The sequence below is a fragment of the Cottoperca gobio genome, unplaced genomic scaffold (genome assembly GCF_900634415.1).
Source record: "Cottoperca gobio unplaced genomic scaffold, fCotGob3.1 fCotGob3_363arrow_ctg1, whole genome shotgun sequence".
Taxonomy (NCBI): Eukaryota; Metazoa; Chordata; class Actinopteri; order Perciformes; family Bovichtidae; genus Cottoperca; species Cottoperca gobio.
This window is the reverse complement of record NW_021166961.1, coordinates 114,884-128,816: the sequence shown is the minus strand read 5'-3', so window position 1 is coordinate 128,816 and position 13,933 is coordinate 114,884. Positions and strand designations below refer to the sequence as shown.

At 38.7% G+C, this 13,933-nt stretch overlaps 1 protein-coding gene across 1 annotated transcript; it reads left to right on the top strand.

Moving 5' to 3' along the window:
* Positions 1-573: 573 nt before the first annotated feature.
* On the top strand, positions 574-7,928 carry LOC115005785 (protein phosphatase 1 regulatory subunit 3C-B-like). The gene is made up of 3 exons (XM_029427727.1): positions 574-772; positions 3,478-3,872; positions 4,229-7,928. The coding sequence occupies exons 1-3, from the start codon at positions 759-761 to the stop codon at positions 4,807-4,809; spliced, it is 990 nt and encodes a 329-aa protein (XP_029283587.1). The 5' UTR covers positions 574-758; the 3' UTR covers positions 4,810-7,928.
* Positions 7,929-13,933: the final 6,005 nt, after the last annotated feature.

Below are 13,933 nucleotides of genomic sequence, written 5' to 3'. Positions count from 1 at the left end.
TTGTTCTGTAGCTCTTCATTCATTTGGGAGGTTAAAACCGTTTCCTTTTAATTACCATTGTCATATAAATGCATATTTAAGTAGGCTATCTATAAATAAAATTAATTTTAAAATATATCAGGTAATTGTCTTCCATCTATTTACAGTGCAGCAAATAGAGGAAGAACATGATGTTTCCCTGGTCCCTGTGCAGAACAAAAGAATAAAACATACAAGATACAAAATCAGGTACAAACATGAAGTGCAATAATATAAAAGGTAGTATAAATATGAATACAGGAAGAGAAAATACATGTAAACTGATAGTACAAAGAACAAACAGTAAAATGAGTTTAGCCTATGTACTTTAATAACGTTATATAACTCAATAAATAGTTCCTCTTGTGGTTTCATTTTAATTTAGTATCAACTGAAAAATATAATTCTGCCTGACAGTCTTCTCTCAGGGTAATAAACTCCAAATATATTCCACCATTACGTCACTGCTGGACCGCTTGTTGTTTTCTAGCTTCTCTCTGATTGGCTGAGGCAGTGAGCAGCTGACGGGTCAGAGCGCTGTTTGGCTCTCGCGCTCTCTGGGGGCGTGTCGGAGCATGAGGACCTGCAGCGCCATTTCCTCCTTAAAATGGCTGAAAAATAAAACGGAAATAATTCAAATAAATAAATAAAAAGAAACAGAAAGCTCTCGTGCTCGCTGCTGCGGTTCGTGTTGGACGCCAGCGGGTACTTCCGGGTTCTACTGAGAGAGAAACTTTCCAATGAACTGCACCAGGTAACTGCGCCACAGCTTGTGTCTGTCTGCACTCATCACTTTGTTATTCATCTTTATTTATTCCTGTCACTCAAATCATTTCTGATGGGAACTCTGTGAGAAGTTTAAACTCTAAGCAGGAAACATCTGAAACATACTATAATATATACTTATATATATATATGTATATGTAGCCTATATACTCTGATGTTCTCTTCTATACTTTTCCGTACTTTTCTGTTCTATTCTATACTCTCTATACTCTGCTGTATTCTTCTGTACCGGTCTGTACTGTGCTGTAATCTTATATACTCTGCTATACTCATATATACCCGTCTGTACTCTTCTGTACTCTGATGTGCTCTTCTATGCTCTTCTGTACTCCCTATACTTTTCTGTACTCTTCTGTACTCTTCTGTACTCTTCTATACTCTTCTGTACTCTTCTATACTCTTCTGTACTCTTCTATACTCTTCTGTACTCTTCTATACTCTGATGTGCTCTTCTGTACTCTTCTGTACTCTTCTATACTCTTCTATACTCTTCTGTACTCTTCTGTACACTTCTGTACTCAGCTGTACTCTTCTGTACTCAGCTGTTCTCTTCTGTACTCTTATATACTCTGCTGTACTCAGCTGTTCTCTTCTGTACTTTTCTATACTTTCTATACTCTTCTATACTCTGCTGTACTCTTATATACTCTCTATACTCTTCTGTTCTCAGCTGTTCTCTTCTGTTCTTTTCTATACTCTGCTGTACTCTTATATACTCTCTATACTCTTCTGTTCTCAGCTGTTCTCTTCTGTTCTTTTCTATACTCTCTATACTCTGCTGTACTCTTCTGTGCTCGTCTATACTCTGCTGTACTCTGCTGTACTCTTCTATACTCTGCTGTACTCTTATGTACTCTTCTATACTCTGCTGTACTCTGGTGTACTCTTCTGTGCTCTTCTATACTCTGCTGTACTCTTATATACTCTGCTGTACTCTTATATACTCTGCTGTACTCTTATATACTCTGCTGTACTCAGCTGTTCTCTTCTGTACTTTTCTATACTCTCTATACTCTTCTGTACTCTGCTGTACTCTTCTGTGCTCTTCTATACTCTGCTGTACTCTTCTATATTCTGCTCTACTCTTATATACTCTGCTGTACTCTTCTATATTCTGCTCTACTCTTATATACTCTGCTGTACTCTTATATACTCTGCTGTACTCTTATATACTCTGCTGTACTCTTATATACTCTGCTTATATACTCTGCTGTACTCTTATATACTCTGCTGTACTTAGCTGTTCTCTTCTGTACTTTTCTATACTCTATACTCTGCTGTACTCAACTGTACTCTTCTATACTTCTCTGTACTGTACCATTTGTACATTTCTGCACAAAAACTGCTGTATTGTACATGTTTTTTATATAATTTTACAGTTCCTTTCATACTCTTCCTTATTTTTCTGTTCTATATTTAGGGTTTGTCCTTTTGCAGTACTTTGCTTTTTTAAAAATTCCTCTTTAACTGTTTATTGTGTTCAACAATCACCAAATCAGTAACCTGACAACAAGCATGTTTCTCATTGTTTTCTGAAGTATTTTATATCAAATACTATATTTATTTATTATCACATTTTATTTATATACACAACAATTTCAGAGAAGGTCTGAGGCTCCTCCAACAATGCTCATTAAATATGTAAAAATGAGAATCTAAGACATAAAATATACAGAAGTTCAAATAAAGGGAAAATGTATAGAATAAAACATAGAGATAAAGTATACTGATAAATATAACAGAATTACATTACGTTACAGTTAATTAAGCTGACGCTTTTGTCCAAAGCGACTTACAAAAAGTGCAAACAATCATGAGGATACAACTCAGAACAGCAAGAATCTTGCAAGTACATTAGCTTCAGATAGGTACAATCCTTTAAGTACAGAACAATAGCTTTCAAATAAGCCAAACCTAATATATGCGCAACATACAAAGAACAATTTTTTATTTATTTTTTCATTAGTCAAGGTTTCAAAACAGGAGAGTTTTTTTCAGTTTGCGACAGAAGTTGTGAAGACTATCTGCTGTCCTGAAATCAATGGGGAGGTCGTTCAACCATTTTGGAGCCAGGATAGCAAATAGGCGGGTTTTTTCTGCTGCATTCTGGATGAGCTGTAGAGGTCGGATGTCACATGCAGGCAGTCCAGCGAGGAGGGAGTTGCAGTAGTGCAAGGCGTAAAATGACAAGAGCCTGGACAAGAACCTGCGTGAATGAAATATAACATATAAAATCAAATATACTGATATAACACAAAAACAAATATAGGGATAAAATGTAACGTATTTAAAATATAAAATAATATATATTTGTGGTAGACAGTCATTGCAAAGTTTATAAACAGACATCATTTTGTAATCCTGAACTGAAGAACATTTCTATAAACCCTGTGACTCCAGGGTTCTCCACATGCTGAACCCTGTTCTGTGTCTCTTTATGGTTCTCTACATGCTCAACCCCGTTCTGTGTCTCTTTAGGGTTCTCCACATGCTGAACCCTGTTCTGTGTCTCTTTATGGTTCTCCACATGCTGAACCCTGTTCTGTGTCTCTTTAGGGTTCTCTACATGCTGAACCCTGTTCTGTGTGTCTTTATGGTTCTCTACATGCTGAACCCTGTTCTGTGTGTCTTTATGGTTCTCTACATGCTCAACCCTGTTCTGTGTCTCTTTAGGGTTCTCCACGTGGTGAACCCTCGCCCCGGGGGTCCGTCTTCCATCATGCCTGTGGACGTGGCGATGAGGATCTGCCTGGCCAGTTCTCCTCCTCTGCGCTCCTTCCTGTTGAAGCGCTGTGAACCGCTGCGACCCTGTCTGTCCTCCGGAGTCTGCGGCGACACTTTCAATGGCGATGTCGGCACGACAACCACAACCTCGACGTCAGCGGCCACAGATATTGGTGGTGGTGGCCTGGTGTGGCTGAGGAGGAGGAGGAAGAAGAAAAGTGTGGTGTTTGCAGACTCCCATGGTTTGGCGCTCACCGCCGTCCATGTCTTTAACGAGGACGAGCTGCTGACCGAGATCGAGATAGAGGGTTCCGCTGCCGGACTGCACCTGCGAGACAAGAAAGGTGAGCAGCCAATTATTATACACAGCAAGGACACTTTATTAGAACTGAAGCATTAAGCGATCAGTCAATTATTTTGATTACAGTCATTTTTCTCTTGTTTCGGAAACACAGTTCAGTTTCTTTGTCTTCTTTATAGTGACCTGAATATATAGTGCAGTGTTGTAGTTGTCTGGTGTTTGTGATAATTACTTTTCACAATCTGCTAAATATATAAACTTAACAACAGTGTTGAGAAAATATTGTGCAGATGAATCAATCATGAAATAATCTTTTTACGCGGCACTTGTCACTTGTCACAATGTCAACATCAAATTTAAGTAAAAAAAACAACAAAAAAAGATGTGTTCCTCTTGCAGTCGCTGCAGATGGGGTTCCAGGTTGGGTTCTGGACTTCACCCAGCCGGCTGCAGACTATCTGGACCTGAGGAACCGGCTCAAAGCCCAGCAGGTTTGTCTGGAGACTTGTTCTGTCCAGGAGCGTCTGCTCTCAGGCACAGTTCAGGTCCGAAACCTCTGCTTTGACAAGTCTGTCTCAGTGCGGATCACCTTTGACTCGTGGCAATGCTTCCAGGACGTTCCATGTTTCTACCTGAACAACGTCTACGGCTGCCCCGACACCAATACTTTCTCCTTCTCCGTCTCGGTACCGGAGAGCCTCGAGCCCTCCGACAAAGTGGAGTTCTGCATTCAGTACCGGACTCCGGACCACACCTTCTGGGACAACAACCTCGGGAACAACTACCGGCTGGCGGATGCAGGCGGCAGGCTGACCCGGAGCACGGAGAGCCCTGCCGGCCTGCAGATCCAGAGCATCCGCTGCGGAGCGAAGAGGGAGGAGATGGAATTTGATCCCTTTGGAAGTCCCAGGATGTCGGCGGGGATCTTCCCTAATTGGCAGAGCTGGGGCCGTGTGGAGACCAGCGCCCCCTACTGGTGAGACCCCCAGAGGACGTTTTCAATGTTGCACTCAAGGATATTCACTGGACCCGCATATGAGCACTGATGTATCCTCTGGAGGGCACCCTGCCGTGTTTGTACGACACACTGCAAATTATTGCTTTCACTTGATCCACTTTAGCTGCCACAACTTGAATTATTTGAGTCTTTATGAAAGACTCTAGATTACAGACAATTCAGGTTGTCTCAATGTCTTGGACCCGACAGCGCCCTGAATCTCGTTCATCCATGTCTGCCGGGATCACGCTGCCCTAAAAGAACCAAACCCGGGTCACAGCTGGCCGAAACACAGCCAACACGTTTGGCCCCACTCCGCTGGATGCCCAGCAGCCCTCATGGTAAACCTTTAAAACAATACAAAGAGATTTGTTGGTGCTTTGTAGAAGCATGCAAAGAACTCAAGAGTCACATTTTAATATATGCAAGTATGAACTGAGCAGTTTTAAGACATTCACACGATAATCAGGAGTCATTAAGTCTTTGTAAATGCATCCAAAGGATTTGGTAACTTTCCACAGAATCCATGAGGTGACCTGTAAGGCTTTACAAGTCTGCAATTTGCGCTCTATTAAACCTCCCAAATACCCACCAGAGGTTCAAGGACTTACGGATGTTTGTAACCTTGACCCTAAGCTGCATCGTCATTGGAAACTGTTTGGGGAAAGTAAGGCGCTTTCAAATCATACTGTGCAGGTGATTGGATGAACCATCTGTAACTCTAACTTCAACCCATCAGATCGCTGCCGCTCTTTGCCAGTCACTCCGCAGAACTGAAGCTGCCAGTCACTCCTCAGGATGCTGATCGGATCAAAAACAAACAAATTACTTGAAGCCTGAAAAGATGAATTCTCACGTGACTTTGTGATATCACGGAAATCCATACGGCTCCACAAAGCTTCATTACACGCCTCCTCAGGATTCTAAATGCAATTCAAGCACCCACACTTGGAACTAAACATTCTCCAGCTGCACAAATGACTCAACAACCAGAGGAGGATTGAAGGAGGATTTCTCTGTCCTCGGCTCTTTTGAAGTGTAGTTCCTCTGATCCTCCTTTATTTCCCACCTTGACAGCTGATTCCTGATTCTTTGGAGAAGACCAGTCTGAACACTGTTCAGAGACTGAAACCAGTCCGACTTCTAGGGTTTAAGGAGATGAATGAAAGGTGTGCTGTGGACCGCATAATGGAAACCCTTCTGCAGTCTCTGGTTTCAGGTTGTTCCTCTGTTTCCTGTTACATGTTGAACCTTGATGCCTTCAGGATCCGTTCACCTTTTGATTCAGTTCAAAGATCTTTATTATCCAGAACCAGCAAACCTACAGGACTTCAAGATCTCATGGGGGGGGGGGGAGGGGCATTTGGATTAAGTCCAACCTAAAAAGTACTTTTGGCATCCCTTTTAGGTTTGGTAGAAAATGTGTACCCCTTAACATCTTTATTATTTGATATGTCTGTCATTTGTATGAATAAAGTATTACGATGGTGTATTAGGGCCATTGTAGGTAAACAATATGGAGTGGGGAGGGGTGGTGGGCATATTCAAAGAAAACACTCAAGATTAAAGTCCTACAAAAAACTCAGATATTCTCTGACATTAAAGCGGTAAATGTAGAAGAACAATGGACTTCTGTCCATCGGCAGCTCATCATAGTCTCACTGCGACACTAAACCTGCACTGCAGTTCATGTTACTGGAAACACTTTGAAGCTCCAAAAGTTTCCCTTGCAACCAAACTGGATCTTTTTTACGCCTTCAGTCGTTCTATATAAGCAGACCTTCATTAGCAGCACTCAAAATGCTTTCTGTTCACGCTGATAACTTGTCAACTCTGGATCTGGATCTCATGGGGGTTTTGATCCGAAGTTTGACCCCCCCCCCCACACAAGTTGCTAAACGTCCCATTAGCGGTCAAACGTTCATCATCCTCTGCAGACTGCATCATGTGGATTTAATGTTTTCACAGAGAACACAGGGTGAGCGTCTCTGTAAGGGGTTTACCCACAATGCACAACTAAAGCACATTATATGTATATAGCACAGCTGTCTTCTGCTGAGACTTCCTAGATCCCCCATAATGCCTCAGTGTTCTGATTTTTCTCATGTTTTATGATTGTTAAATTGAAGTATTTTTAACAAGGATCTTATTCTTGTGGATACATTTAAGTAAACGCATGCGGTAATACATCTAAAAGGGATCTACTTTCAGCAACGCCTCGGCTAACTGAGTTAGCTGCTCACTGTTATTTACTGATAGCTTCCGCAGCTGATCCACAGATAAAACTTCCCTTTAAATAATATTTTCTTTTCTTGGTGCACTTTCTGAGCTGTGAATAATGTGACTTCTGCAGACTGAGAATCAGCACTTTTAGGAGAAACGTGTTAATATTACGCCTATTCTTTGCACAAACAGCATAAAAGCTAATAATAAAAGTTAAACATGCAACAAACCTCTCCAAATTCTGAATAAAAAAAAATGTAAATACATATAACTACAAATATTTCTCATTTCAAGGCACCTTGTCTTGTTTTAAGTCAGCATGATGCATACACCAACTGTTATTTCCTGATGCATATGAATGCATCGCGGATGTTTTCTTTCTTCCTGTTAGCATGTGGCTAACGTTCGCTGGTTCCCTCTGTAACTAACGGCTCGTTAATGACCTGAGTACAGTAGTCTGGTTGTCACGGTAACTGCTGTAGATGAACCTTGAACTTCCTGTTAGCTCCTGTAGCCTTACCAGAATAAAAGCCTTTGCTAAGCTAAAACAAACACTTCCAGTGCTCTTACCTGAGTGTGAATAATAATAATAATAATAATAATGTGGAACACGTGTGCAGCATCTGACAGGAAGTCTTGAAGGGAAATGTAAAGTTTAAATGTTGATGAACGGCTGCCGGCGGCCTCGTGCTGCGTTCATGCCACTTCAGATTTATTGTGAAATGCACCTGAAGAAACACTCGGTGCCATAGTTTTTATTTAAAAAATGTTTCCACTGGACACTTTTTAGGATGAATTGCTTATTGAAAACACTGCTTTATTACCTAGTTGTTTTAATATTAAAGTTAATTAAAAACTCTTTCATTGAGTTGAAGTTTGCTGTTTAATTTATTCCGAGGTGCCCTGAACGCAACATTTCAGCAGAGTTAGCTTGTTGCTAACACACATGATTAATGCCATTGAACTTGGCTAGCCAGCGAGCTAGCGGCTGTTAGGATTACCAGCTGTACTGTAAAGGGAAACGATGATGTAAGCAGGCAGTGATTGACCTTTTGTGTGTCCTTTCAGAATAAAAGTCTAATATTAATCTTAATATGACATCACATTAAGTTATTATAGTTTCAAAATAAAAGTGAGATTGTCTTTTATTGTATTAGCTGACAATACAACATCATTACAATAAGTTTAATCACATTGAGACAGAATAGACTATAAAATAAACCAACGTTAAACTCAGATGTGAGTGAAGTGAGCAGCTGAGAGCTGCATGTAGCTTTAGAGAATAAAATAGTTCTCATTTTATTTTGTAGGAGTCTCTGTCTCCAGGTCAGCTGCTGAGACTGAGAACAGAACCACTGTCCAGATTATAGTTATATAACATACACACACACACACACACACACACACACACACACACACCGTGTGGTGTTCTTGGTGTTACTAACTTTATACTTTATACTTTATACACTATAGCTCGCTCTGTCGTCGCAGCTTTTGTGAATTTTGCTGACAACACAACAGCTGCGACCAAGTACGCAAACGCAAACAGGATATTAGTGTTATATAATAATGCTAAGAGAGGCCATACAACGGTTACATAACAGAGAGAGAGAGCAAACCAACTTCATTTTATTCTGAAGGCCTGTTATATTATTGTTTTTTTGTTATAATTATTATTGAAAGAGTGAAAGTTTCTCCTATTGACAGTAGAAACTCCTCCACATATTGTTGTAATATTTCATGTTGTATGTTGTGCAGTTTGTCCAGCAGGTGGAGACGAGCTGCAGCTCCACGAGCACCACTTCCTGTCACAGGCACATTTCACACAGTAAGACAAATTTAAATGCACAATAATATCGAAATTATTTCTAATATATATATATATATTCACAGCAAAAACATAACAATTAGTACAAGGACAGAATAAGAGGATTTACAGTACAATAATCACAGTGATGATGTAAATGAGTCTGAAGTACCATTATAAAAATAGCAGAATTAAAATAGTATAAAATAACATTGGAGATCATTCTTGCAATTCTGGCTGCAATTCTTGTGTGAAAGGTGCTATACAAATAAAGCTTATTATTATTATTATTATTATTATTATTATTATTATTATTATTATTATTATTATTATCATGCCTAGTATCTGTATCTGTGCCGTACTTAACGAGCCTCCTGAAACCACATTCATCACCATTCTTGTAAATGTTTTAAACTATCAGAGCCATATGTTGAAAGCATGAGATCAACAATGGCCCCTGTGGCCCTTCAGCTGGTTTACTCCCTTTGCTACATTCTTGGTCGTCTTCCCGTTTCATAAACAAACCCCAGTTTGTTAAGTTTTATGAAATCTATCGGTTAAAGCCAGTTTTCCTCCAATAATATTACACATTTATCAGAGAAACTTCCTCTTGTTCCTGTGACAACACAGTCTATTTGATCTCAGGCTTTTCAAAAATACACACTCTGAAATGTATCAAAGTTACCTTTACACATTCAATGTTAAACCAGGTATAGCAAAAATGAACAGTACAGAATGAAATCATTTAAATTAGTTTAAAGTGGAATAGAGTAGCAGCATTAAAGAAACAATAATAATTCACCATTAAAAGGCTAAAGTAAAGAGATATAAAATATCACCATTAAAAGGCTAAAGTGAAGAGATATGTTTTTACTTTTGAAGATATTGAGCGAGCTTGCTTCCCTAATGTCTGCAGGTAAAGTGTTCCATAGCTTAGGTGCATAATTGATAAAGGCTGCATCCCCAATTTTCTTTTGGATGTTTCTGTTTTAATAAACCAGGAGTGGATGATCGTAATGTTCTTGGGGGCACATAGTTGATTAGAGAGTTGGCAGTAGGATTTCAGTTTTGTTCTCATTTCATTTTAAGAAATTATTGTTCATCCATTTATTTATTGCTGACAGACAGGTGGTGATGGAGTTAACAGCTATAGCATCATTTGGTTCAGCAGAGATGTACAGTTGTGTGTCATAGGCGTAGCTATGTTTGTACAGTAATTATTTACATTTATTCTTTATTGTATTTTCATAGATGATTAAGTTTTGTCTGTGTTTTTCCCCTTCACAATAAAAGTCCTGATGAAGAGGTTTGGACATCTGGATCCGCCACTCAGACCTACATTCATTTAGCTTGTCTGTTAATTAATTAACAAGGCGTCAGCTTCAATTAGCAACAATTAAAGTGCTTGAGGATTTTAATGAATGTCGTCTGAGTGCAGAGAATAAACAGCCTGACAGACGACGCAGAGGGCTCACAGCCCCGAGTCACCTTAGACACATTGCAGGGCACATTAACCCAAAGACACAATAATACACAATAACACACAATAATATACTCGCATAATACACAATAATACACTCACATAATACACAATAACACACAATAATACACTCACATAGTACACAATAATACACTCACATGGTACACAATAATACACAATAACACACAATAATACACTCACATAGTACACAATAATACACAATAACACACAATAATACACTCACATAGTACACAATAATACACAATAACACACAATAATACACTCACATAGTACACAATAATACACTCACATGGTACACAATAATACACAATAACACACAATAATACACTCACATAGTACACAATAATACACAATAACACACAATAATACACTCACATAGTACACAATAATACACAATAACACACAATAATACACTCACATAATACACAATAACACACAATAATACACTCACATAGTACACAATAATACACTCATATAATACACAATAATACACAATAATACACTTGCATAGTACACAATAATACACAATAATACACTTGCATAGTACACAATAATACACAATAATACACTCACATTATACACAATACTACACAATAATACACTCGCATAGTACACAATAATACACTCACATAATACACAATACGACACAATAATACACTCGCATAGTACACAATAACAGACAATAATACTCGCATAGTACACAATAACACACAATAATACACTTGCATAGTACACAATAATACACTCACATAATACATAATACTACACAATAATACACTCACATAATACACAATACTACACAATAATACACTCACATAATACACAATACTACACAATAATACACTCACATAATACACAATACTACACAATAATACACTTGCATAGTACACAATAACACACAATAATACACTCACATAATACACAATAATACACTCGCATAGTACACAATAACACACAATAATACACTCACATAATACACAATACTACACAATAATGCACTCGCATAGTACACAATAATACACAATAATACACTCACACTCACGTCCTGGCCGCTCCTCACTCCATCATGGATCTGGAGAAGGCGTATGACCGGGTCCCCCGGGTGATACTGTGAGAGGGTGAGGGGGTCCCTGTACGAGCATAAATAAATGTGAATATAATATATTATTAAGAGCATTAATACATGTCTCTTTCTCTCCTCTTGGTGTCGCTCTCTCCTCGCTCACCTGCCGCTCTGCTGGGATGAGGGGAATTCCCTCTGCAACACACACATACACACACACACTCACACTCACACACACACTCCCTCACACACACACACACTCACTCACTCACTCACACACACACTCACACATACTCATACATACACACACTCACTCACACACACACACACACACACTCACACACTCTCACACACACACACACACACACACTCACACACACACACACACACACACACACACACTCACAGGCTCTCGGTGTTTCTCTGTGTGCAGCTGAAGGTCGAGCGCTTTATTTTCTCTCATTTTATTTCCAGTTTTCTGTTTTTCTTCGTGAATAAAACACTTTCAGGAAGAAAACTGTTAAACGGAACAAATAAAATCCAAGAGTTCAGGAGAAACAAAAACAAAATGAATCACAGATGAAATGATCAAACAAGAAATAAAATGCAAAATAAAAGCAGTAGAATAAACGTCAGCTGAACTTTAAATACAGATTTAACATTTTTATATTATTTTATTAAACTAACTTGTTCATTTAAAATGTTGCTGATATTTAAACAATTGAATGAACTTACAGACTTCAATAATTAATAAGTTATAAATAAGTCACATTAATAAATCATGTCTGATTCATTTTATTAATGATGTAATCATGTTTAATTAATCTGATTATTAAATAACAATAAAGAAATCACAACTTTAATAAATTCATCGATGATTTTAAACTTTAATGATTTATACATGATATTTAGATCTGAGGTTTTATAGCTGCTCCAGTTCATTCAATTCAGATTTATTTATTGCTTTAAAAGGAAGAAAAATGTAATGAGTCGAGACGAGCGAATAAAAAATATCAGACTTCAGAGGATGTTTAATAAATAAAAGTTATTTTATATTATACAGCGCAGATAATCGGTGGAGGTGTTACAGGTGGGTCATGCTTCTTTTATGCTCTATAATCACACACATACACACGTACACACGTACACACACACACACACACACACACACACACACACACACACACACACTAGTAGACAGTCAGTGTGTGTGTTTGTGTGTAAAAACTGGCCCATCTGACTTTGCCGTGACATCTGGGAAACCCGCCGGTTGGCTGCCGTTAACGCTGGTTGATGTCGCTATTTAAATGCAAATGTGTGTGTGTGTGTGTGGAGCACTCGCACCTTCACACACACACACACACACACACACACACACACACACACACACACACACACACACACACACACACACACACACACAAAAGGAAACACTTCACCTACAATAAAGACAAGGAGGCTTTAACACACACACACACAGTCTGTAGATCAGAAGATAGAAGTTAAAATGTTAAAAATACAATAATTAAATTAAAATGATGTTCATCAACACTATCAAGGCTTTTATTTTTGTAATATTTGACCTCTTTTGTTGAACAATCTCCTTCAAAAATGTACATTTAATCATAAAATGAAACATTAAATCCATTTATTTAAACTTCAACATTTGACTTTTCTAATTTTAAGTTTAGTTTAGAATAAAATATACATAAACAAACAATATATATAAATATAAAGAATATATTTTAACTGAGATTTAATCTGTGATATTTATTTCCCTTCTTCTTCTTCTCCCCCTTCTCCTTCTCCTTCTTCTCCTTCTTCTCTTCCTTCTTCTCCTTCTTCTTCTCCTTCTTCTCCTTCTCCTCCTTCTTCTCCTTCTTCTCCTCCTCCTTCTTCTGCTCCTCTTTCTTCTCCTTCTCCTTCTCCTTCTTCTCCTTCTTCTCTTCCTTCTTCTCCTTCTTCTCCTTCTCCTCCTTCTTCTTCTCCTTCTTCTCCTCCTCCTTCTTCTGCTCCTCTTTCTTCTCCTCCTCCTTCTTCTTCTTCTCATTCTCATTCTCCTTCTTCTCCTTCTTCTCCTTCTTCTTCTGCTCTTTCTTCTTCTCCTTCTTCTCCTTCTTCTCCTTCTCCTTCTGCTCCTTCTCATTCTTCTCCTTATTTTCCTTCTTTTTCGGCTCCTTCTTCTTCTCCTTCTTTTTCTTCTCCTTCTTCTTCTGCCCCTTCTCCTTCTCCTTCTTCTCCTTCTTCTCCTTCTTCTTCTCCTTCTTCTCCTTCTCCTCCTTCTTCTTCTCCTTCTTCTCCTCCTCCTTCTTCTGCTCCTCTTTCTTCTCCTTCTCCATCTTCTAATTCTTCTCCTTCTCCTTCTCCTTCTTCTCCTTCTCTTCCTTCTTCTCCTTCTTCTTCTCCTTCTCCTCCTTCTTCTTCTCCTTCTTCTCCTCCTCCTCCTTCTGCTCCTCTTTCTTCTCCTCCTCCTTCTTCTTCTCATTCTCATTCTCCTTCTTCTCCTTCTTCTC